Here is a 24,918-nt window from a genome sequence, read left to right on the forward strand (position 1 = left end):
TCATGGACAAAATTAAATAATTGAATCTAGGTATATATTATAGGTATATATTAACTATGACTCAAGCTATTAACTGATTTCTCAGAGAGGATTTATTTCACACAACATTAAATGTTTTAGTGAGATATATCTTAAAGGCAAATAGGTATTATTATTTTTTTGTGTAGGGATAGAACCCCACCTCACACATGCTAGGCAAGGGCGCTCTATTACTGAGTTCAAAACTCTTTTTCAGAATCATGGTTTTAGTTTCAGGGTCACAATACAAACATTATTTCTGTTGTATATTATAGGAGAAAACTTTTTTTCCCTTTGGTGTACTGGAGGATCAAATTTAGGGCCCTGTGAACTAGAGCAAGTGTTCTATGAAGCTATAACACCCGCTGCCACCTGTTCCCCCACTTGGTAATTCTGTGTTGAGACAGAGTCTTGCCAAGCTTCCCAGGCTCAACCTCCTAGTATCTGGGATTTCAGATTTGTATCCCAAAACCTAGAAGTAATGCTCACACATAAGAATAAAAAAATTCAAAATAAAAGAAAACATAAATACAAAATAACAGTATTTAGGTAAAACATAGAATTAGATTGAATTCTAACCATGCACAGTGGTGCATACCTATAATCCTTTAACTTGAAAGCTGAGGAAGGAGGATTACAAATTCAAGGCCAACCTGGGAAATTTAGTGAGATCCTTTCTCAGAAAAAGGGCTGGGATGTAGCTCAGTAGTAGAGTAGCCCTGGGTTCCATCCCAGGTGTACATAAATCAATTAATCAATCATGGGTGGGGGCTAGGAATGTGACTCAGTGGTGGACCAGCACTTGGTCTAGCCTTTTCAAGGCCCTGAATTTGATCCCTAGCTGAAATGGGGGGAAAAAGAAGCCCACAGGTAAGCTTGAGTTTATTAGTAAGTCTACTACTTGTGAGACTGAGGCAGGAGGATTATTGTATCTCTTCCCAAGCAACATGGTGAGTCCCTGTTTCTAATTAATTAATTAACTAACTAATTAATTTTATAAATAAAAATTTAAAGATCCTCAGGCTCATGTTGGTGCTCAAAGGAAGAAACTCATCAGTCCTCTTTAGAAGTTGTTAAAAAAAAAAAAAAATCTTGTTTAGAAAATTGTTAGAAGGAAGCATTTATCCTGCCTCCTTTCTATGAACTGAACTATGGAAGACCAAGATATAGTAAATGAGGGCAAAGTTGAGCAACACTGTCCCATAAAACTTTCTGGAATATGGAGGATGTTCTGTATACATGTGGTCCATTTGTAATACCTGGATTAGTGTGGTTGAGAAAATAAGGTCTTAATTTTACTTTAAATAACCACATGTAACTAATGAACAGCATTACTATTGACATATTCTTGTTAAATTGTCTGAAACAATGGAACTATAAATTCTAATTTTAGGAGCTGGGTTGTGCCTCAGTGGTAGAGTGCCTGCCTAGCATGCAGGAGGCACTGGGTTCAATCCTCAGCACCATATAAATGTAAAATAAAGATATTGTGTTCACCTAAAACTTAAGAATAAATATTTTTTAAAAATTTCTAATTTTGAAGACACCTGTTGAAATGCGATGTGAAGGGAGACAACAAACTTCAGTGACCACTAATTTCCACGGAGGGCATCATGTACTTCTAGAGAGATGTGTGTTGGTTGTACCTTACCAGACTACAGGAAATCAGGAGTGTGGCCAAGTTACACCACCTACAAAACCCAACTGTGGGAAACAGGACAAATGACCTAATATCTTGAACATGATTGCAAGCAAGTGGTGGTGGTTGGGGGTGTGATTGTGTGCCTCCAGTGTGGCATACACATATGCTATAAAGATTTCAATCAAGGGGGGTTGGGGCTTTGGCTCAGTGGTAGAGCACTGCTACTTAACATGCATGCATGAAGCACTGGGTTCAATCCTCGGCACCACATAAAAATAAATAAATAAAATAAAAGTATTGTGTCCATCTACGACTTTAAAAAGAAATTTCAACCAAGTGTGACTCCAACAAAGATTTAAGGAATGGCTCTTATTATTTTTTTTTTAAAGAGAGAGAGAGAATTTTAATATTTATTTTTTTAGTTATCAGCGGACACTTTGTATGTGGTGCTGAGGATCGAACCCAGGCTGCACGCATGCCAGGCGAGCACGCTACCACTTGAGCCACATCCCTAGCCCAAGGGATGGCTCTTAAATTGTTGAAGGTATCATTGTGATCACATTTGCCATGTAGACACCAACACTAAACCCTTCATTAATGTATATTGAGAAGGATTTGCTTCAAGAAAGCTAATGGAGGAGTAGGAGAAAAGAGCAGCATATATAGAACCCACAAGATTTGTCCCCTGATGGCCATGGGACCTGAGTGGTGGACATGGGCTGGCAATTTTTCTCACTACTTCTATGGATATGTTTGAAATTTTCTGTAATAAAAGGTTTAAAAGTTGAGTTTAACCCTAGCTTCTTGACACATAGATCATCCAGAGCAGGGAAACTGGCAGTTTACAAAAGTTGGAGTGTGAACTTGTCAGAATTTTAACCTTTAGTAGACATGCTAGTGAGAGGCTGTGGCCTGATACCTGTTGGCCCACCAGACAGCTTCTCTTTACAGCTTGCTTTCTTTACATAATAACAGCACATGAAGTTACCCTTCATGGTTTCCTGGAAAGTTTTAGCCATGAAGTGGGTGCTATTCCTGCAGGTGAGGAAACTGAGAAGTGAACTGGGCTCTGTTTTTTGTTTTTTCTTTTGATACTGAGACTAAACCCAGGGTGCTTTATCACTGAGCTACATACATCACCAGCTCTTTTAAAAGTTATTTTGAGATAGGACCTTGCTAAGTTGCTCAGGCTGGTCTTGAACTTGGCCTCAGCTTCCTAAGTAGCACTGTGTTAAGTTGGGCAGTTTTTGATCTGACTAGCTGTGATGCTGATGGCAGCTTCTAGAAGGTGAGCTTCTGAGCCACCCTTTCCTCCCCTGCTGGGTACCTAGAACATGTCTTATCACCTCTTGTGCTTCTTCACTTAATACTTTGACTCCATTATATAAGTTGTTGTTGTTATTATTTTTATTAAACACCAGTGTTGGGGCTGGGGATGTGGCTCAAGCGGTAGCGCGCTCGCCTAGCATGCGTGCGGCCCGGGTTCGATCCTCAGCAGCACCACATACCAACAAAGATGTTGTGTCCGCCGAGAACTAAGAAAAATAAATTAATAAATAAATAAATGTTAAAACTCTCTCTCTCTCTCTCTGTCCCCCTCTCTCACTCTCTCTTTAAAAAAAAAAAAAAAAAAAAAACACCAGTGTCAAGGGCTGGTGGTGTGACTAAGTGGTAGAGTAATTGTCTAGCATGTGTGAGGCCCTAGGTTCCATCCTTAGTTCTCCCTCAAACAACAGTATTTTCTCCCTATAGGTATCCTGCATCCACAGCAGTTGTATCCAATCAGGAGTGGATAAAGTAAGTGGAGAACTGGTATTATCAATTAATACCAGTTGACCACCTACTTTATACCAGTTTCCCTGCTCTGGATGATCTGTCAAGAAACTGGAGTCAAACTTGGGTTAAACTGAGGGAAGGCTTAGGTCAAACCCAACCTTTAAACCTTTTTTTTAAAAAAAATATTTATTTTTTAGTTGTAGTTGAATACAATATCTTTATTTCACTTATTTATCTTTATGTGGTGCTGAGGATCGAACCCAGTGCCTCACACATGGCTGGTGAGCACGCTACCACTTGAACCACATCCCCAGCCCCTTTAAACCTTTTATTACAGAAAATTTTAAACATATCCATACTTTATTTCATGAAACATAGAGCTTAGCAGTAGTGATTTGGGGATTCAACTGACAATGTGGGAAGGTCCTCAGCCCCAAGAATCTTAGATTTTTGTGCTGTGTCAACTGTCACCCCCACTGCCCTGTTCTTCCACAGAACCCTGAGGCATGGACCACTCTCAGGTGGAAGAAATGTTATTGGAATCCCCAGGGGTGTGCCTGGGGCCCAGTCTATCCTGGTCCTTGGTGAAAAGGGAAGCCAGTGTTTGGACAAGTGAATTAGCAAAACACCTTGTGAGTTGAGGCCTGTGGCATATCCTCAGCAGTATGTTAATATAAAGCCATACCAATATTTTATTATGTTATTTTTAATCATTGTGCAACCAGTGACAAGGCCTGACTTAAAAGGTGTTCACCTGGTGGGCTGGGGATGTGGCTCAGTGATAGAGTGCATCCTAGCATGCACAAGGCACCACATAAATGTAAAATAAAGATATTGTGTCCACCTAAAACTTAAGAATAAATATTAAAAAAACCAAACGAAAAACAAAAACAAAAAACCAAGGTGTTCAGCTGGTAGTGGCCCATGTGACCCCAGCAGTCTGAGGCCTTTTCCTCTTCCCACCTTGGTTCTTATTAGTGAATTGTCCCATGTGGTCACACTCCTGGGCATCAGTGCCTTTGCTGTGAGAAGGTTCTTAATCCCATCTGTCTGGTGGGCTAGCTGTGGCCTCATAGATCCCTGTGAAAATGCATAGTTCATGACATGATTGGAGGCTCTATGACTGTTTGGGATCTTGTGCCAAACAAGTGTCTTTCCCTGAGGATTGCAGTCTGTGCTGTCATAGAATAAGACTGCTTTTCCCTGTTAGTTCTTTTCTCATCTCTTAAAAAAAAAGAAAAGAAAAGAAAAAACACCCAGGTGATATTCACATAATAAAAATTCACCATTTTTTAGCCAGGTGCAATGACACAAGTCTATAATCCCAGTTACTTAGGGAGTTAAGGCAAGAGGATCAAAAATTCAAGGCCAAGCAGGGCACTGTGGTGCATGCCTGTAATCCCAGAGGCCCGGGAGGCTGAGGCAGAAGGATTGTAAGTTCAAAGCCAGCTTCAGCAACTAAACAAGGCCCTAAGTAACTCAGCGAGACCCTCTCTCTAAATAAAATATTAAAAAGGGCTGGGGATGTGACTCAGTGGTTAAGCGTCTCTCGGTTCAATCTGTGGTGCCAAAAAAAGTGCCAGCCTGGGTATCTTAGTGACATCTGTCTTAAAATAGAAAAAGGACTAGGGATGCAGATCAGCAGTAAACCACCCTTAGAGTTCAGTCCATAGTCCAGGAAAAACAACAAAAACAGAAATAAACGTCCCTGCCAAAACTCCATTTTGAAGTGTGCAATTAAATGCATTTAATACATTCACAATATTGTGTAACTATCACTTCTAATTCCAGAACATTTTCATCATCCTACAATGAAACCCTGTACCTATTAACAGTCACTTCCCACTCTCCTCTCCTCAAGCCCCTGGCTCATCAGGAATCTTTTTGTCTAAATGGATTTGCCTCTTTTGGTTATTTCATGTAAATGGGATCATGTGAGCCCTTTGTCTGGCTTCTTTCACTTTTCAAGGTTCATCTACATTGTATGAAAACGTCAATCCTTTTTATGGCCGAGTAATATTCCATCGAATATAGACATACCACATTTTGTGTAAACACTCTTCCATTGTTGGACATTTAGGTTGTTTCTACTTTTTGGCTTATTGTGAATAATGTTACTTTTAATATTCATGTACAAGTTTTGTTTGAATGCTTGTATTCAGTTATTTCGGGTATATACTTAGGGATAGAATTGCTGAATCATGCGGTTATTATGTGTTTAACTTTTTGTGGAACTGTCAGTTTGTATTCCTTATCACTGGACCTTTTTACATTACTTCTAGCAATCTGTGAAGATCTAGTTTCTCTAGACCCTCACTTGTTATTTTTCACTTTTTTGATTATAGCCATCTAATGTGTATGCTGTGGTATGTCATCTTGATTTCATTTGCATTTCCCAAGAGACTGATGGTACTTATTATCTTTTCATGGGCTTCCTGGGCATTTGTATATCTTTAGAGAAATGTCTATAAATCATTTGCCCATTTTCATTCATTTATTTTTGTACCAGGGATTGAATCCAGGGATGCTTAACTGCTGAGCTACTTCCCCTGCAGGCCCTTATTTATTTATTTATTTATTTTTATTTTTATTTTATTAGAGACAGGGTCTCCCTGAGTTTCTTGGGGCCTCACTAAATTGCTGAGACTGGCTTTGAACTCATGATCCTCCTGCCTCAGCCTCCCGAGTCACTGGTATTACAGGCCACCATACCTGGTCCCTTTGCCTGTTTTTTAATTGAGTTGCTTGTCTTTTTGTTGAGTTGTAAAATTTGGGGATGTGGTTGGTACTAGGGATGGAACCCAGGGCCTCACACATAGTAGTCAAGTTCTCTGCTACTGAACTACATCCCCAGCCTCTAATAATTCTTTATGTATTTTGGACACTAAATCCTTGTCATGTACATGATTCATTGATGGTTTTTCCACCCCCCCCCAACTCCACTATATCAGTATTGTTTTTTAATGCACAAAATGTTTTAATGCAGTCCAAATTATCTTTTTTTAATATTATGCTTTTGTTATGATATCTAAGAATCCATTGCCAAATTGTGCCAAATCATGAAATTTTACCCTTTTATGTTTCCTTCACAGAATTCCATAGACTTAGGTCTTTGATCCATTGTGAGTTAATTTTCATATATGGTGTGAGACAAGGGATTTTTTGTTTTTGTGATACTAAGGGTTGAACCCAGGGGTGATCTACCACTGTGCTACATCTCTATCCTATTTTTGAGACAGGGTCTTGCTAAATTACCCAGGCTGGCATTAAGTTTATGGTTCTCCTCCTTATCATCCCAAGTAGGTGGGATTACAGCATGTGGCACCACACCCGTTTTTTATTATTTTTTTTGGTGAGGTCTCCCTATGCTGTCCAGGATAATTTCCAACTCCTGGGCTCTAATTATAACTCCTGAGTGCTGCCTAGATGGGCCATTCCACCCTGTTGAGTTTTTTGATCATTATCTTTTCTTTTAAACTGAAAACATTTTGACTGATTTAACAAAGGAAGGGGGAATGGGATAACAGCTGGGAGTTCTGAAATTATCTATTCCAATCTGTTAAAAAATGTGTATCCATTGTTTCTTTTGTGCCAAGCATTGTGTCTACATGACCCTGGTGGGACTGAATAAGAACAAGAAGCTGTGTTTGTTCCCTGGTTTTTTTTTTTTTTTTTGGGGGGGGGGTGGAGGATACCAGGGATTGAACTCAGGAGCCCTGAACCACATACCCAGCCCTTTTTTTATGTTTTATTTTTATTATTTAATATATTTTTAGGTATAGTTGGACACAATACCTTTAATTTATTTATTTTTATGTGGAGCTGAGGATTGAACCCAAGGCCTTGCACATGCTAGGCAAGCGCTGTACCGCTCATCTACCATCCCAGCCCCTTTGTTTTATTTTTATATTTTATTTAGAGATAGGATCTCACTGAGTAGCTCAGGGTCTTGTTAAGTTGCTCATGCTGACTTCCTGCTTCAGCTTCCCAAACTGCTAGGATTACAGTCAAGTACCACTGTGCCCCTCATGTCCCCTGTTCTTAATGGGAGTGGAAGGATACAGAGATGAGTAAGTAGAATGTCAAGTGGCATATGTAAAGTATTAGCTGAAATGTGAAGAAAGAACTATTCCTGCAGAGATCAGAGGTGCAAAGGCCCTGAGGTGGGAGTGAGCTTATCAGCTGAGAAAATAATTTGGGTGGAGTGTCTGGAGATGGTCAGAGAGGCTGCATGGCCTTATGACCAGAACAAGTACTTTGCTTCTATTTTATTAGGTAGCATGCTTTTACTAAAGGAGAATTAATTTGAAACCCTCCCTTTGTGCAGAACTCATGCTCAGCTCAGCACTTGCCCAGAGATTGCTGCAGTATAGGTGTCTACAGAACCTCTCACCCCCACTACAGGTGGATGATTTCTTTTTACAGGAAAGAAGATATCAGTAGAATTTCTGTTCCAGCTGTTCACATTGTAGGGGAAGTGCTCCAAGAACTGTTTGTGGTAGGCCCTGTGCAGACACTTTCTTTTTAGTAAGAAGTAACCTTCTCTACTGGTTCTGATCCTCCCCTGAAGCTTAGATACTGAAGAATACGGATACTTGAAGGAAGGAACTTGATAAAGGGACTGTGTGCTTGGCCTCCAGCCGCCCATGGCTTTACGCTATTATTGGGTGCCCTGATGAAAATGATAAGAGATGAATATGCGAGTCCCTCATTTTCCATTGTTTCCCTCTTGGGAATAGAGAAAGGTTTTTTTGCCCTTCCAGGAATTTTCTGTGCCAAACCTCCCTGTCATTTTCATCTTTGAGGCTTTATGGAGCTAGGGTCTTGACTGCAGCTAAGCTGGGCCCTGAGGGAGTACAGCCCTTGAAGGGTTAAGGCCTCCCATTTTGTGATGTGAACATCACAGATGGCATGGAAATGGCAGGCCTAACTCTTCATAGGCTGAGGAGATCCCAGCCCAGTAGGCAGATGAAAGAGGACATAGTTCTGGTCTCCTCCCACAGGAGGGGGAAACTCAGCCAGTTTAGTCCTCACTGTGGCACCTCAAATGGGGCTCTGGTTACTGTTCATCTGTGTTGGTTTAATACTGCCTAGGTTCCCCTTCATAGGTGGCACCTGTGTTTCTGTGTTGTGTGCTTGTCAGCAGCATCTGTTTCTTTCCCTGGGGCTATAGGGTTGAACTTGAGCTCAGGCAGCCTATGTGGGGCTGCTTCCAGCAGTGCTTCAGTTAGGCAGTATTGGGTTCAGAACACTTCCAAGGTATTACACATGAAGCCAAGTCTTGAGCCCTGGGAACTGTCGGTACTTTTAAAGACAATTACTTGCTACTTGCCTTTCTCTTCATAAACTTGTAATCATTGTAGGTGCACTTTTTCTTGTTGTCTTGTGTGACTTAAAGATGGAAACAGACTTTCATCTCATTACTGGGAAAGGATGCTTAGAGGCCAGGACACAGGCTGATGTGAAGAGAGAAAGAGCTGATTAGGTTCTGTGTGAGAACTTCAGTGACCAGCATGCTATTGATATTGTGGCAGTTTCAAATTTTCAGGCAATCCAGCTGTGTCTAAGGGGAGATTAAAGCACGGTCCTATACCATCTTGCCTTGGAAGGAATGATGTTCCAGTTTTATCCCCTAGTTGTTTCCAGGTTGAGGCCTGGGAATCTGGTTCTCCTGGGCCTCTTTTTACATACCCTGTGGCTGGGTGCACTCTTAGCGGGCTGGCACTTATTAGGGCAAGAAGCTTGTATTTTCTAGAGATGAGTTGTTCTAAAAACTGCTTTGTTCTGGCTGTGGCTATGGCTCAGTGGTAGAGCGCTTGCCTAGCACATATGAGGCACTGGATTCCATCCTCAGCACCACATAAAAATAAATAAAGGTATTGTGTCCATCTACAACTAAAAAACAAATGAAAACCTGCTTTGTTCTGACACAGGGCTGGGATGAGATGCTACCAAGTGCTGTCTTCCACTGTAGAAGGTTTAGATGTGGTTTGCAGATAGGAATTTGAAGACCATCAAAATTTAACTTATCCCCCCCACCAGCCTTTTTTTTTGTTTTTGGTTGGTGCTGGGGATTGAACCCAGGACCTTGTGTATAAGCAGGAGCTCTACCACTGAGCTCCCATACCTAAAGTTCTATTTTTTAAATGTTGGCTATTACTTAGCTTGAGTATATATATCAGTTTGTAATAATTTGCTTTCCATGTTAATTTTGTTAAATATATCCAAATATGCATTTTTGGAGGCATGACATAAATTTTCTACTTTAAGAAAATGTTGTTGTAAACTTGTTTATTTGTAAGAGCAAACACCGGATATACCATTTCTTTCTTTCTTTTCCTTTTCTTTTCATTCTATTTTGTTGTGGTGCTGGGGATTGAATCCAGGGCTTTGTATATGCTGGGCCAGTGATCTATCATTGAGCTTCAACCCAGTCCCTTTTTGTTATTTTTTTGGTTTTGAGCAGTGTCTTGCTGCATTGCCCAGGCTGGTCTTGAACTCCTGGGCTCAAACAATCTTCCTGCCTTAGCCTCTGGAATATCTGGGTCTATAGGCATGTGTAACTGTGCCCAGCACTCCTTTCATTCTTGATAACCCATGTTCACCAAGGACTGAAGATGATGGATAGAATGTTTTGTCTGATTTTGCTTCAGATTCCTCCCACTGTTTGGCGACACTGGTGATCATCAGCATTTTAGATGGAGAACCAGTAGTGGACCCATTATTTAGCAGTGGGGATGCACCTAGGTTGTCATAGTGCCTCTGGTAGGAGGCAGCAGTTGAGATGCTCCTGGACCTAGCTTCTCTCTCAACACCTACATTTAACACACTTGTAAATAGTTTTTGATCCTGCAAAAGTTGGATAGAAAACACTTGCCAGGACTGTTGTATCCCTGTTGGAAAAAAGAAATAAGACCAGGTACAAGGGCCAATTTGTGAAGTACACAAAGGAGCCCACTTATTGCAAGTGCTCTTGGCTGTAATTGGTATTTTTTTGAAACAGAAGTTCTTTTGACTTGTCAAAGGGTAAACCTTAGGCTGTGGCTATGGCTCAGCAGTAGCACACCCCCAGCATCAGTGCTTAAATTTCCAGCATCAGTGCTTAAATTTCCAGCATCAGTGCTTAAATTTCCAGCATCAGTGCTTAAGTTTCCAGCATCAGTGCTTAAATTTGTGTATTTGGTGGCATGAGGGGGAGACTCTTCATTTACTTATTTATTTTTGTGGTACTGAAGATGGAATCCAGGGCCTTGTATATGTTAGCCCAAGCACTCTACCACTGTGCTACACCTCCAGCCCGAGACACTTCATTTAAATTGTATGTATTCATGTCTTTTTGTAATGTGTTCTTGGCTGGGAATGTAGCTCAGTGGTAAAATGCTTGCATGGTATGAACGGGCCCTAGGTTCAATCCCCAGTAGTGTCCCCTCTCCCCCCCAAAAAAGGTTTGCATGTTCTGTGCTACTGTTCAGATCTCAGGATTACTTTCCTCTGTCTTTCAGGACTTTATTAAAGGTTTTAGCTCTTCTCATTCTCACAGGTGGAAAGACAGGATTCTTCCCTCCCTATTCCTGGACCCTTTCAGGGCTGTAAACCATTCAGGAGGCCCATTTTCATTGTGAGCCTCTCATATTGAATACATGCAAGTCGCCTCTCTGTTGCTTCTAAGCTACTTTGTTGCATTTAAAATACAGTTGTTAAAAGTCTGAATCTCCTTTTATTTGTCTTCATCTACCTTTTAGGAGACAGGTTTTAATTCTCTTGTATATATCTGTCATGTCACTTTTTCTGTTACTTACTTCCCCCTTTTTCCATCTTTTCAATTTCTGCCCTTAGGGTCCAGCTCAAATGAGTAATTTCTAGATTCTTCTTTTTGTTTAGATCAGTATGGTGTACTCCTTTTCCAGTGTAGTCCTGTAACCAGATAACTCTCATCTCATAACTCTGTTCCCTCAAAGGTCAGAACCCTAAGGTCTTCCTCCTCCTGCCCTCCACAGAAGAAGTGTCACTAGTCCCTCCAAGTTACCATCTGGAGCAGGATGAGTACTTGTTGGAATTGTCTGGATTAAGGAGCCTTGCAGCAGTCCATGTAAGACCAAGTGAGCTGTGAACTAGGAGGAAGTGTGTCCTAGGCAGTTAGTAACTGACCAGCTCCTCATGCTGCAAAAGTTTCCTTTTGAGTTCATGCATTGTCCGTAAAAGCACACAGTAGCCATTTCTTTGACTTGTTTGGATACTAAAATTACTGTGTTTTTTTCAGCATGAAGTGCTAGCAGTGAGTGAAGTGATTTGAAAATGTATTGTTGCTCCAACTGAGTGAGAAACCACCAGGCTGAGGAAGAATGGGTTGAAGTGGAGGGAGGTAGGCAGGAATGCAGCAGGAGAGAGATTCTGCAGGGCTTTGGGCTCCTTTGTGTACTTCACAAATTGATTATTCTGGCCCTTGTACCTGGTCTTATTTCTTATTTCCAACCTTTGTAGTTTACCTTATTCTTGGGACACTTAGGGCAGTAGCTGTGCAGACACTAATCAATTACAAGAACTCCGTTTCTTTTGCTTACAGTTAAACATAGAAGAAAGAGATATTTTCTGAGCTATTTGGGTAAGACTTCAGAAATGGGAAGAGGGGGTAAAAATGTGTGTGTGTCTGTGTGTGTGTGTGTGTGGGTGTGTGTGAGAGAGAGAGAGAGAATGAATGAATGAATATGAATTTGTGTGAGTATAGGTGCACAGCCTATGTATGTGTTTGGAGCAGGGTTTCTTCATTTGTAACTAGCCCAGAGTGCTACAGTTTGAGGGGTGCGAAGGTGTTTCTGTTGCCTTCCTGTGTCCATTGTCTCTTGAGAAGGTCTTTTTTAAAGATTCAGATGCTCTTAAGTCACAGATACTGAGTATTCCTTGTCCCTTTCTCTCTTCTTCTGCCTGTGGCTTCCTGGGAACCCACAGCATAGTTGTGGCCAAAGGCCCCCTGCTCAGGCCCTGAGAACCTTGCTCTGTCTGTGGAAGGCTAACAGTGGCACTGCCTATCTTATGAAAAGCCTTTGAAAGAGCAGCAAAGCCCCTTCCACAAGACAGGAAGATTTGTTTCTCCCATTTCTCTTTCTATAAAGTGGTCATCTCTGTGGTGGCTCTGTTGGCCTTTCTCTACCCCAAGCAAAAGAGAGAACCCGTATCCAGTCCCGAAGTCCAGGCTGGACAGGATACTACCAGACTGAGGGTGAAGTGATGACCAGGCCCAGTATTCATGAGAATGTTGGCAGAATTGAAGGACCAAGGTGCTGACCAGATGGAGCCTGCACTTTTCTAGGTCCCAGCAATTCCCCTGTTGTCTTCAGGCTGGGGCTGAGGCTGAGTTGTGGAGCTGTAGCTTCAAGTGAAATGTACTAAGTACTGACCTTTGACTGCCCAGTGACTTAGTTCTGGGATCTCTGTCCATTCCTCAGGACAGAACACAGGGTGTAGGATGCCTGCCTTCCTAGAATCTGCTCTGAAGTGGGAAGGTCATAGGCAGCACAGAGCAGCATCCAGAAGGGTAATATGGACTCTGCCTCCTGGATGCCCCTCCACCCCACCTGGTAAAACATTCTTGAGGTTCATGAAGGCCAGTCCTCATTACCTGGTAAACCCATTCCCTGTAGCTCCATCACATCACAGGGTATCCATAGGGACCCCCCAGTCCTCCAGATACTCAACCTTAATGTGTTTGGGTTACTTTCCACCCCATCCTCTGAAAGACTTCTCCTTTGCTACTCACCCTATCCCCACTAGGCCTGCAGCTCTCCAGTCCCTCTCAGTTTCCATGCTTTTCCTTAGGGCTTTGACCTTGACACTTAGCACCCACACCGAGGAAGCAAGGGTTAAAGTTTTGTCTGCCACAGTAATTGAGTTTTGTAGCACATAATTTCCTTCTATGAGGGGCCTGTTTATCTTTTAAAAAATTTTTTTTCAATATTGTAGTTGGACACAATAACTTTTATTTTATTTATTTTTATGTGATGCTGAGAATCAAACCCAGGCCTTGCGAGGCAAGTGCTCTACCACTGAGCCCAGCCACCACACCCCCTTCCCCCGCCTGTTTATCTTGAGAGTTCCAAGCATGTAAGGCTTTTTTTTTTTTTTTTAACTTTATTTTTTTATGTGGTGCTGAGGATTGAACCCAGTGCCTCACACATGCTAGGCAAGCACTCTACCACTGCGCCACAACTCAGCCCCGCGTGTAAGGCTTTTAGATAGTATAAAACTGACCCCACAGCAAGTGCTCTTGTCTGTAATTGGTATTTTTTTGAAACAGAAGTTCTTTTGAAGGGTAAACCTTGGGCTGTGGCTGTGGCTCAGTGGTAGCACACTTGCCTGGCATGTGTGAGGCACTGGGTTCGGTTCTCTGCACCACATATAAATAAATAAAAGTCTATTAACAACTAAAAAAAAATATGAAAAAATAGAGAGTTAACCTTCAGGGCTCAAATTGAATTTACTCATTTGAATCCTGTCAGTTCTGTTATCAGACTTGTTTAGGAAACACAGGCTTCTTCCAACATACATTAGGGAAGAGTTGGAGCATGGCACAAATACTATGCTTGCTTATGTGTGGTTTTCTCTAGAAGAAACACAGGCTGAGATTAGGAAACTGTGGTCTGCGGAATGATAGTGCATTAGATATATTTTTATTGGGACATAGCTACAGCCATTCAAGTATGCATTATCTGAACCATGAGTCCTCACATGAAGAGATCAAATGGTCCCCAGAAGACAAAGTTATTGAGTTGTCTCCCTTTAGAAAAAGTTTGGTTCTCTTGCCCTAGGGAACTCTAGAATAAACGGTTCCCATCTAAACAGGACACCAATGGTACACAAAATCAAAGTGCCCACACCACAGATGTACACCAAGTTCCTTTCAGGTCGTGCATGTTATAGCCTCCCTATCCCCTAGTGTGGTTGGACTGACTCCTTACAGTGTAGTTCATGGTAAGGTTACACTAACCTGCATCCCACTGTGTCACAATAAGTACATGCTCTTTCCAAGGTGAGAGGCCAGACTTCATGTGACATTGTGTGTTTCTTAGCCATCAAACACACTGCCTGTGTACCCACACTTAGCAGATGTCTAACTTTTTTGTGTGTTTTGGATGAAGTTTTGGATGAAATATGGTGCTTAGCCACATTATTCCCATAAGCCCTGCATTTAAAAAAAAATATATATTTTTTGGTAGTTGTGGATGGACAGAATGCCTTTATTTTATTTGTAGATGGTGCTAAAGATTGAATTCAGTGCCTCGCACATGTTAGGCAAGTGCTCTGCCACTGAGCTACAGCCCCAGCCCAAGCTCTGCATTTTAAAGGCCTGGTCTCACATTCTGCAGTGATTTAAGGAACACTGTATAAATGTTGTGATACAGCAGAACTTATTGTACTTCGAAAGCAAACACCAAAAGGTGTGGACTCACTCTTGACACTCAATATATTGTCATGAACGTTCTCATTTCAGGTTTTGTGGGGTGAGAGTACAAGGTCAGCCTGAGCTGCTACTCATGAGGTGTTTCCAAGTCCTCTGGAAACTTCGGGTCTGACTTGGGGAGTGTTTTGAAGGGCATTGCCTAGAAAGAGTATGATTTTCAGCCCCCAGCATTGCTTTGGCCACTCACTATTGACGTCCACATGACCAGGTTGTGCCTCAGTTTCCCCACTTGTACAATGAGAGTTGATAGTATTTATCTTATAGTACGTGGGTATGAGTATCATCTGTGGAGATATCTGTGGGGTAATTGCTCAATTGGTGTTAGGAGTTTTGCCCTTTTTAAGGTAAAAGTTCTTTTTAGGAAGAATAATACACATTTTCTGTTTAACAATAAAGGAGCAATAAACTTGGAATGGGATCTGAGGATCCCATTGTTGAAAAGGGTGGTCTGAGGGGTTCAGTCTAGTCACCTCAGAGAGCTAGCTCCCCTCTGAAACTTGAATCTGCTCATGAATTAAGTGTTTGCCATTTTCCTGGTGTGTGGCTGGCACTCTTCCAGGAATGTTGACAAGTTATCTCTGTTCTCATATCTAGTGGGTATAGCAGTGGAATCCCAAATACTTTGACATGGGGTAAGGGAGCTTGTACTTTCTGTTTGTGGCCTGATCTTCCAGCATAAGTATTCATTTTGTCCAGCATGGCTGCCATGGAGGCATCCAATGATGGGTGTTCCATTATTCTCCTTTACTGGCATGTGCATGTGTCACTTGAACCCTACCAAGTGTCTTATCATTTCAGGAGAAAACAGGAAGTTAAATGTGGTTAACCAAAGACTTTTTGAGCCATACAGTGGAAGGTGTTGCCTTGGGCAACTTGTCCACAGAGTGTTAAGGTAGAAAGAGAAGGGATGGGCCTGGACTTCAGATCTAGGTCATCTAGACTTCGATTTTCTTTCTTTGTTGAGGGGCACACAAGCCTGCTTTCACTCATGGAGGTTCTCAGTGAGTGGCAGCTGTCATTCCTGGTATGCATGAGAAGCATTTGGCATAAGCTAGTGGAACCTCACCTCTGCTTGTCATGTTCTAGAACCATTGCAAGGAGAGAGTCTCTTTCTGGCACCTTAATTTGGGGTCCTTGAAGGCCCACAGAGCTCCTAGTCATACCACTGGGCTGTGAGCCCATTCTGATATTATGTATAAGAATAAAAATGCCTGTATTTCTGGTGTGTCTTTAGTTCCACAACCACTAAGATTATAATCCAGTTTCAGTTAGCGATTAGTAAGTCTTTTTTTCTTTTTGTGAAAACCTTTAGCACAGGACTCACCAGGGCCTCCTTCCTGGGCATGAGACCTCCCTGCTTAGTGGCTTGGCCCATGCCGTTTCCCTGCGGGGAACATCTCTCCTGTTCTGTCCTGGCCTCATCTGAAGGCAGTCTTCAGTCCACACCACATGCTTTCCGGAGTCAGAGTGGTGGATTTTTTCAGGAAGGTACTTGACTTGTTGGCTTTGTTACAGGGCACCCCAGGAACCACAGATTTTTGCAAGGCTAATTTACAGAAATGTAGGCTTAACTCAATAGTACATATTGAGCCCATACTTGTGCTGCTCACTGAAATGAAGGCAAATGATGAATGGGAAAAAGAAACTTTGGTCGATGAAGAGTTTAGCATCAAGCCAGGAGAAATGAAACTGCTGAGTGATATGGGCATTGTTGCTATGGGTCCCCATCAGTGCCTTGATAAGGGATACTGTCCTGGTAATTATTGTGGTGATCACTCAGGGAGGCTAGTGCCCAGGTAGATGTGCTTTGGAGATGAGCCAAGGGGTTGGATTTACTGTTTTAGAGCTTGAGTCTCTGTTAAGTGGTACACATGATGGATTTTTTTAAGCGGTGTAGATATTTCAGATAAACAGTGGGAAAGGAACAGTGGCCTCTCCTGGACTGCTAAAGTTGATATGTTCACCTTGTGTCCTTCCTAGGTCTTAACCATTGAAGGAGCTGGCCTCCGTCCCCAACCCTGTCTCTGCTCCTAGCTCTCTCCTCCCTGCAGTCTGGATGCCACTTATCCCATCCTTTGGCTTACACTTGAACTTTGAGCAGGTTGGTGGTGTTATTTTATCTAGATTGCGTCTTTATTTTCTTCCTTCCTCTCTTGGTTCTGGGGATGGAATCCAAGGTCTCCCCTATACGAGGCAAGTGCTCTACCACTAAGCTACACCTCCAATCCCTGGTTTTCCTTTTTATTCTTCGATTTTTTTTTTTTTATGTACAAGACTAATGCATAGTTACCATTAAAGAGTTTAGACAGTACAGTAATGTTAACTACAGAAAGTGAAAGGTCCTTAATAATCCATCCTTTAGAGATAGTCATCTGCTGATTTTTAGTTCAGTTCCTTTCAGTTTTGATTTGAGTAATATTTATTTCAGTTTTCTTCCCCTATAGATGATTCATTTCATATTTTGTACTGAGGATTGAACTCAGGGATGCTTTCCAGCTGTACTACATCCCCCAGTCTTTTGCTCTTTCATTTTGAGACAAAAGTCTAAGTTGCCTAGGCTGGCTTCAAACTTGAGATCCTCCTGCGTCAGCCTCCTAAGTTGCCGGTGTACATTACCAGGCCAAGCAATGATAACCATTTCTAAAATGCTGTGAGCTACTGTACTTTTCCTGCAACTTGGTCCTTCTCTTTCAAACTATATTCAGCATCATTGTATGTCAGTGATGTAAGGATGAGAAAACTGAGGCTCAACTTCTTATAGCCAGCCACTGGGTGCAAGACGGAGTTGAGGCTCACTCTCTGTTCAGTGCTATTTCTGATTATGGAAGTTGACTGCTTAGAACATCTTTTTATCTCCTGAGTTAAATTGTATTCCTTGTACTTGTCCTTAATGAGATTTGATGTTGTTTAAAAGTTGAAAGCTGGCACTTTTGGTTTCAATTCCTTCTGAAATGAATCCCAGCCATTCTTTTACACGGAGATGTGAGTCAGGAAGTGACTCAGGCCAATCTAGGCAGATTGAGGTGTCTGTTCTACTCAGGAAGATATGTGAAACACAGCATCAGAATATGGCTTAGCTGTTCTCTCCATCCCCAGGTACTTCTGGGACACATTGAGACACCTGAGTTTCACTTAAAGATAGGAAGCCACCAGAAGGGATGCAACTTCCTCAGGCTATGCTACAGTGGGGAGAGTAGATGGGGATTCTGGACCCAGGCAGGAGATGAAGGTGTAGAGAGAGAGAAAGAGCACAGTCCCCACCCTTGGTACTGTCAGGATGCAGAGACTTGTTTGCACTGTGCATCTTCATGGAGTTAGGGGCACTCTGGAGGTGAGTACCCATGTGCAGACCTCTGTGTCGCTGTCATTCCTATATGTTCTGATGCTGTTGAGTTTAGGTCGGCCCAATGCTAGTGAGGCTAGCTATGGGCCAATAACATGCCTGCACCCTACCATTGACCCTGCTGATTTGAAGACTGTCTTCCCTCCTGGCAGGAAAAGGTGTCTCTAGCTTCCCTGAGAACAGTGGCTGCCCCCAGGTGCAGTACCCCCATGCTTTTCATATCTAAATAAAACTCTTGACCTTCCTTCCCCATCTCAGAAAAGTAATTCCATCTTGGTTGCTCAGGGAAAATAAAACCAAACAAAGCAGCTCTCCTCCCCTCTCATCCAACTTTTGATATATCTTCAGAGTACACCCACTATTCATTCAGTCTGTGTCCCCAATGCTGTCCCTTTCCAGATCTGATTCACAAAGTGCTGGGAACTCCCCTCACCCTCTGCTCTCCTTGGCCCTTCTTCTTTGTCTGTTCTCCAGCCGCATGACCCTCTAGAAAAAATTGGAACCCTCCTGTCTTCCTAGATTCCTGAGTTTACCCCACTTTCGTGGTGTCACTGTGAGCTCAGCACCTTCCTGTACCTTCTCCAGCTTTGCCTCTGTACTGGTGGGAACAAGTGGGCATTAGAATGCTGTTCCTCCTGTGGGCACTCCATTTGGGGCATGTCTCCTTTCAAAACTGAATTCTGATGCTGTCCTTTCTCTCTGGGCTTCCTGCTGCTTTGTATGCTCTGACCACCCCAGGTCCACCCCTTATGTCCCCACAGCACTGTCACCTGACACTCTTGGTTGCTTCACTGACTATTCCCCTCCAACCCCAGAAAAATCTACTTCTCAGAACATCAGTCCTGTCACTTCTACCACATTCCTTAACCCACCTTATTACTCATTTTCATGTTTGGAATATGGATATTTTTTATACTTGTACAGGTTGAGCATCCCTCATCAGAAATGTTTCTAAACTTTTTTGTTTAGAATGTTTCTAAACATTTTTTTAAAATTTTCTTTCTTTCTTTTTTTTTTTCCTAAGTGCTAATGTGAAGCTGAAAAAGTTTTGGGTTTTTGGAGCATTTCAAATTTCACATTTTCTAATTAGGGATGCTCAACTGGTGAGGTCTATGCCAACATTCCAAAATCTGGGGTGGTGGTGATGGTGGAAACAACTCAGATCTGAAACTCTTGCTCATAAGCATTTTGGATAAGTGATACTCAACCTGTAGAATGTTAGTACAATATAGATACCATGTTATAGTGTAGATAATATCGTTAATAAGACCTCAAGGGTAGGGCTCAGATTTGTTCTATTAACTTTTTTTTTAAGTTATCAAGAGACATTTACTAGCCAGATGCAGTGGTGCACGCCCGTAATTCCAGTGCTCAGGAGGCTAAGGCAGGAGGATCAAAAGTTCAAAGCCATGGGCTGGGGATGTGGCTCAAGCGGTAGCGCACTCGCCTGGCATGCGTGCGGCCTGGGTTCGATCCTCAGCACCACATACAAACAAAGATGTTGTGTCCGCCGAAAACTAAAAAAATAAATAAATATTAAAATTCTCTCTCTCTCTCTCTCTCTAAAAAAAAAAACAAACAAAGCCTCAGCAAATTAGTGAGACTCTAAGCAACTTTGCAAGATCTTGTTTCAAAATAAAAAATGAAAAGGGCTGGGGGTGTGGCTCTGTGGTTAAGCGCCCCTGGGTTCAATCCCTAGTGGGAGGGGGGGATGAAAATAACTGGCCTAGTGTGCTGGGTTCTTTGATTTCCTGAGTCTTCTTTTTTTCTGTTATCAGCAGTCTCTTGCAATTGTTTTAGAACATGTTTTCTGACTGAGATTCTCAAACCAGTTGGATAGTGGCATTTTACTAAAATAAAGCAGAATAGAGAAGAGATTATTGAAACTTGCACTCTCATAAAGCCCCATTATCAGTAAAATGTTAAAGCCTCAGTGGCCCTATTGCCCTGGGCTGGTGAAGGCCCTCATGGCTTGGCCTTTATAGGGCCCCCATAGAGCTACTGGAGCCTGCCTGCCTAGACTCCAGCTGAGGGAGACCTGTGCTGTGTCCCCACCTACCTGTTAGCCCGGGGGCATTAGACGACAAAGCATCAGGTTTTTCTTGATACTGCAAGTGTTGCTTGCTTTGTAGGCCTGAGGCCTGGAGTTGGGGTATTTGGAGTGAGATGTGGGTGCTGATAAGTGGCCCTGGCAGCCTCAGGGCCCTCACCGTTAATGTGGGCCCACTGCTATTGGGATTTCTGGTTTTACAGGCAGCAGCCATCAAAACTGGTTTCTTTCTGATAATTTTGTAGTTGTCACTGTGTCTGTGCTTGCAGTGCAGTGGCCAGAAAGCCTGGTTTGCTGGGGATATTGGTTCTGCCTGCCTCGAGGAAGAAGGAGCCTTGCCTTGCAAGCACATACCCTTCCCCAGGATCACACTCAATGATGACCAGGAATTGGCCAGTAGCAGGGTCCACTTCAAGGACAGGACTGTGAAGGAAGCTCAGATCTGAGTGGGGAGGTCAGAGCTCACTGAGACCTCTGCAGGATGGGCCCCACACCCACCCAGTGACCTGTCTCTGGAAGGCCCAGGACATGAAGCCAACCATCAACTCTGGACCTGGGTTTGGCTTCCCCCAGACACTGCACACTAAGCACACCCTGGCATTGGGACCTCTGTTGGAGACACTGACCCCAGAACTCTTTGTAGGGTGGATCTGCTCTTCCCTGCCCCTCAGGCTAATAGTGAAGCTATATGGTGAAGTTTGTTTTTAGGATGTATATATTTTAGTTGTAGATGGACACAGTACCTTATATTTTATTTATTTATTTCTATGCCGTTCTGAGAGTTGAACCCAATGCCTCATATATGCTAGGCAAGTGCTCTTCCACTGAGCCACAACCCCAGCCCAGGTCTTGGGTTTTGATGAGCTTCGTGGAACAGAGCTTGTGAGTCCAGAGGAGCCCTGTCTAGTGGGAGCAGAGGCAGTGTGGGAAAGCCTGGGGATGGGGGTGTTTATAAGTTACAGGGAAGGGTCAGTGTCATATGTCCATATTTCTGGTCTGGCCCACCCCCAACCCCTATAGGCACTGGGCCAGACGAGGAGCTTTACCCACTTTTTTCCTTTTGGTGCTGCTGGGAATCAAACCCAGGACCTCATACATACTAGGCTTAGAATTTTACCACTGAGCCACATCCTCACATCCTCACATCCCCACATCCCCAGCTGCACCTTCACCTTTAAGTGGCAGAATTTTCCAACCTCAGTGGGGCTTTCCCCCTCAACCCTTTGATTCTGGGATTGAACCTAGGGATCTTCTGCCACTGAGCTGTAACCCGCCTGTCTCAGCTTCCTGGGGTTACTGGCGTGCACTACTGTGTTTAGCTTCTTTTTTGAAGTTCTGGTTTCAACTTTCACTAGATAGTCTCCTCTCTGGTCTTTGCCTTGGAGTGCATGTACCTGCCATCCAAGATAGTTGTCAGAAACTCTTTTCTTGTCTAATCTGAGACAAGAACATCTGAGAAACTCTTGGTTTGGGTGATGCCTAAAGAAGAGGTGTTCCATCCCTCTCACAGTGGGGAAGGGTGATGGATATTCAGAGGGCAGACTTGTTTGGGGTCTCATGGGAAGACAGGACAGACAGATTGTCATTGAGCAGGTTTGACAGCATTGGTAGTCAAGGCGTGTTGGTGGAAAAGCAGAAGCCATATAACTTTAGAAGGAAGGAAGAATTGGAGGGGCAGCTGGCCTGGATTAGCAGGCAAACTGAAGGCAGCTGGGGGCCAAACATTTGGTGTGGGGTGTGTGGTAGGTGTAGACTGGAACTGCAGGAGGTGCTGAGAGGGTGAGTGAAGCTAAATCTGAATGCCTAAAGTCATCCAGGTTTGGGACCCAACTCTAAATCCCTAGTCTAGGTCATGTTAGAGCTAAATCATGGCATGTGGTTGGTGCTGAGAGAGAAGTTGTTAGGTCCCACCCTCTTCCATCAGTATGGGTCGGGAGCATAGAGCTTTCTGAGACCTATGAGGAGCAGCTCAGTCTGCCCTGGCTGAGACCTATTTAATTTGACCCTTGTCGATGGGCTGGCTGTGCTTAGCCAGGCTAGCATGTGCAAACAGTCTACTTTCTCTGGCTCCAGGAGCATGAAGCAATTGTCACATTTTCCTTTCAGTGTAAGCCCACGAAAGAGCACATTTGGGCAGGTTCCTGCACTATTGCTCACTTGTGAAGTCGGTGCCTTAAAAGAGGTGGCAAGTGAATCAGCTCAGGAGTAGGTTCTGTATATGATTATGGAACCCCTTCTTGCCATTCAGCCCCCAGCCTGCCAGAAGGTGGTTTCTGGAACTGGATCTGCCCAGCACTACCTGAGATACGCCTCCCCAGGGTATTCACCAATAAGGAAACTGAGGCGCTGGGAAGATGGGTACCCTCCTTCAAGAGCACAGAAAGAATCATAGGGCTTCAGCACAAAGCATGCCAAAGGTGTGAGCCAGGGTTTTCTGTGGGGCTCACACACAATGGGTTCTAACTATCCCACGGAAAACTATGACATGGGAAGTTGTATGAGAGCTCAGCAACTTATTTCTTTCTTGTCCCCTATTGAACTCTGGAGTAGTTAGACCTCAACTTTCCCAAGTCTTGTTTCCCTTGACCTGTTGGAACATGAAGGCTGGCCTGGGCTTAAAGTGGTCCCTTTTAAAAAGTGCCTGTGTTCTGGATCCTGCTGTGGAATGCCTGCTGCCTCCCTACAGACAGGCATGCTGCGCTGTCCTCCATCCTGTCTCTGTGAGGGTTAACAGCACTTCAGCTTGTTGTCTGGAACCGGTTCAGACTGGTTTTCTGGAAAGTGCTTTGTCTCTCAAACTGAATCCTGGGAAGGGTCATGTGGAGCCCAGTGATGTCACGGGATCAAAAACTGATTCAGCTATTTTTTCCTTCTTTTCTTTCTTCTTTAAATCAAGATATGTGTGTGCTGCAGGTACAGGGTGGTGGCACATTGGTGGGCCAGGACTCATTTTCCTCAAAGTGTACCATTCTGGCAACTAGAGGGTTAAAAGTCACCCTCACTCCCTGCCTCCTGGAGGTAAGCAGGAAGTGAGGAGACCTCCATTCACTGAAGTGGAGCATCAGGGGTCAACCCATTCACTTTAGTGAAGGGTTGGGCTGGCCCTACCTTGCTTCTAGGACAGTGTGATTATGCCCTTCCTGATTTCCACATGTCTCTAGTCCAGTGCAGATGCTCACAATCCCTTAGATCTTATTTCCCATCTAGAAAAATTTTCCTCTATTTTCTCTTGATTTGTCAGTGCACAGAATTCCTCCTATCTGATAAGCAGCCCCTAGCCATTGTTTTTGTTCAGCTACCCACATGTTTCTAGCCCCTGAGAGACTGAGATAAAGCTTGCCCCCCACCCCCCAGCCATAAAGAAATATCCTGGAGATGCTTTTGCAGACTTGCATTTGTTGTATATTGTACCTACTTTTGCCATCACCATACAGCAAGGAATACAGTCAAAGCCAATACCCTGAAAAGTTTTTTAAAGGTATTAACTTCCTTATGCCCAGTTAAAATGCTGTGTCTTCTCCTCCCCTCAAAGTTCAGAATGACTGAGGAAGCATGCCGAACACGAAGTCAGAAACGAGCCCTTGAACCGGACCCTATAGAGGATGATGTGGAGAGTAAGAAAATGAAAATGGAGAGAGGATTGTCAGCTTCAGACTTAAATTCTGATGGAGATACAAGGGTGACACCTGAGCCAGGAGCAGGTCCAGCCCAAGGATTGCTGAGGGCAGCAGAGGCCACCACAATGGGCAGAGGTGATGGACTGGTGAGCGACGGGCCAGTGGATATGCGAACCTCACACAGGTGAGTGGGAGGACCTGGAGGGAGATGTGCTGGAGCCAAAGAGAGATTCATTGTAGAGGCAGAGGTGAGCCACACTCTAGGACCCAAGCAGGCTTGGAGGAAACACCTTTACTGATTTGTCATACACATATCTATAGGTTCCACTCTGACATCACTTCACTGGCAGCTGTGCCATCCTGGCCAAGGAACCTCCCTCCTCCCTCCTGGGGTCTTGGATCCTGGGGAATAGGGTATGAGAGAAGGAGGTGGGTGGAGGAGGGTGTTATTCCTGTCAGATACCTTACTGTCAGCATATTTTTTTAAAACATGTACATGTATCACATCAATCATCTCAGTGCTTTTGGTTTATAGGAAAACTTGAGTTTGTCATGTGGTTTTTATCTCCCTGCTCTTCAGATCTGTGAGTCAGGAGGCTAGGGATTCTACACTCTGCCTTAATCACTTGGTATTGGAGTTGGGAGCCCAACCTGGGGTTCTACTCATCAGAGGAAGGGGCCTCTCAGTTGCTTGTCTTGGTAGTACCTGAGTTCAGCTTGTTGTTTTTATTCCTTCTATGTTATCACTAATTATGTCGGTGACTTTGCCTGATGCTTAGCTCTTGTGAGGACTCAGAGCCTAAAAGCAATCAGACTCCTCATTTCTTCATTTAAAAAAATTCCCTTTTTTCCCTGCTGGGAGAGATTCAGACCTAGCATCTGTTCTTGTATCACCACTCCCCTCAGAGCTCCCTAGAATGTTCACACTCAGTTGCCCACTTCAGGCCCTAGCCCTTTGACAGTCTCCTCTATAACCCCTGGTTCATCTTCCCTTACTGCTAACCAAAGTCTTTCCCT

At 43.4% G+C, this 24,918-nt stretch overlaps 1 protein-coding gene across 15 annotated transcripts in view; it reads left to right on the forward strand.

Annotated features, from left to right (window-relative positions):
- The window catches only part of Gatad2a (GATA zinc finger domain containing 2A), a 113,608-nt gene that overhangs the window by 51,842 nt on the left and 36,848 nt on the right, over positions 1 to 24,918 (forward strand). For 5 of the 15 annotated variants that reach the window (XM_005332952.5, XM_078037922.1, XM_078037914.1 and 2 more), the window contains 2 exons: positions 16,872 to 16,992; positions 23,817 to 24,085. In XM_005332952.5, coding sequence (XP_005333009.1) covers positions 16,948 to 16,992; positions 23,817 to 24,085 — 314 coding nt within the window. In that variant the 5' untranslated portion in view covers positions 16,872 to 16,947. The remainder of the gene's footprint in view (positions 1 to 16,871; positions 16,993 to 23,816; positions 24,086 to 24,918) is intronic. The other 10 variants (XM_040290230.2, XM_013361864.4, XM_078037919.1 and 7 more) reach the window with 3 other exon arrangements.

This window comes from Ictidomys tridecemlineatus, chromosome 2 (genome assembly GCF_052094955.1).
Source record: "Ictidomys tridecemlineatus isolate mIctTri1 chromosome 2, mIctTri1.hap1, whole genome shotgun sequence".
In the NCBI taxonomy this organism is placed as follows: Eukaryota; Metazoa; Chordata; class Mammalia; order Rodentia; family Sciuridae; genus Ictidomys; species Ictidomys tridecemlineatus.